A 1,391-nucleotide genomic window follows, 5' to 3' on the forward strand; every position below is an offset into this window, starting at 1 on the left:
CTTGTTACTAATGACAAATGTGTGTTCACATGACATTGTTTCTCTGTTACTGAAGTTTGAAGTTGTTTGTTATTTTATTATGGTAAATACCTTCACCTTCAGAGAAGTTCTGAGGTGGGAACAATTTGTTTTATATATTATATGTACAGAGAAACAAACATACCATCATCCACCTTACACTCGCACTCATGTTTGAACCATCAAAACTTTCAACTGGTGGGGATCTTGACTAAATTACAAGGAAAAACAATATATACTCTCAGATGTGATGACAAATGAATTGAAGTGATATCCTCCCTAAGGTTTGGTTCCTATCGATTTTTACATCACAAACCTTTGAACTAGTCTCAAAATTGGAAAAAAAAAAAAAGTAAATAAAACAATTAATAAGGGGAAGTTGGGAAAAAAAGGTACACAGCACTGATAGTTCACATCCATATAAAAGCACATTCATCATATTTCTTCTAATATCTACAGTTCATCCTTCCCATCTAAAGGAGGATGCCTCATGAAATCAATAATATCAGCGGCTTTGCGACTACGATTGTACTCCGTGACAAGCTGGCCCCTTCTAAAGAACTTGAGCGTCGGGAAGCCACGGATCTGGAAGCGGGATGCGAGGCTGCGCTCCACTGTAGCATCCACAGTGGCTAGGACTCCATTCTGGCCTTCAGCTGCGAGTTCCACCGCTGCCTGGCCATAGTCACCCTTCATGGCCTTGCAGTGGCCACACCCTGCAGGGGAGGAATGGTCAGAAAATTAGCTATAAGGAGGACGATGCACAGCTGGAATTAGTGCCACCATACATTCCAATGAAAGGCTACTACCAATTACACAATTATATTATCATCAATAAATGTAACTGTCAGCTGATGATGCTATGGAAAATACTTAGAAAAAAATGAGGTGAGAAGCACTGAAGAAACAGTGCTGCCAAGCAGCAGCAGCATAGAGACACTGCCCAGACTGTACACATCTCAGCAGTGCCAAGGCAGCACAAACTACATGATTTGTTATTAAAAAATCTTACATCCCAGAGGAGCCCCAGTACAAGAAGTGTGTTTGTGGCACTAATAGATGTATGCATTTAACAGTCTCATCATAAGGCCTTTTTTTAAGATAACAATATGAACATGTAGATTTTTATCAAATACATAAAGTGTAACAAGCGACATTTTAGGAAGTTTAGACTCAACTGTGCAACTACAATCCAGTGTACCTAATGTCACATATTTTGCTATAGACAATGGTTTCACATACAACCTGCATTATTTAGAAGAGAGCATAGTCTGACAGAATATTAAATGAAATGTACATATAATTTCACTGTATTCATACTAATCAGTTTTCTAATAACTGATTACTTCTAACTACACTATTTCTCTCATCAA

The 1,391-nt window shown here is 38.2% G+C and overlaps 1 protein-coding gene across 1 annotated transcript in view; it reads right to left on the reverse strand.

Annotated features, from left to right (window-relative positions):
- The window catches only part of LOC119581725 (protein disulfide-isomerase A5-like), a gene marked incomplete at its 5' end in the record, with an annotated part of 4,964 nt that continues 3,573 nt past the window's right edge, over window positions 1-1,391 (reverse strand). The window contains 1 exon segment of the mRNA XM_037929852.1: window positions 1-734. Coding sequence (XP_037785780.1) covers window positions 472-734 — 263 coding nt within the window.

Source organism: Penaeus monodon, chromosome 15, assembly GCF_015228065.2.
Source record: "Penaeus monodon isolate SGIC_2016 chromosome 15, NSTDA_Pmon_1, whole genome shotgun sequence".
Classification (NCBI taxonomy): domain Eukaryota; kingdom Metazoa; phylum Arthropoda; class Malacostraca; order Decapoda; family Penaeidae; genus Penaeus; species Penaeus monodon.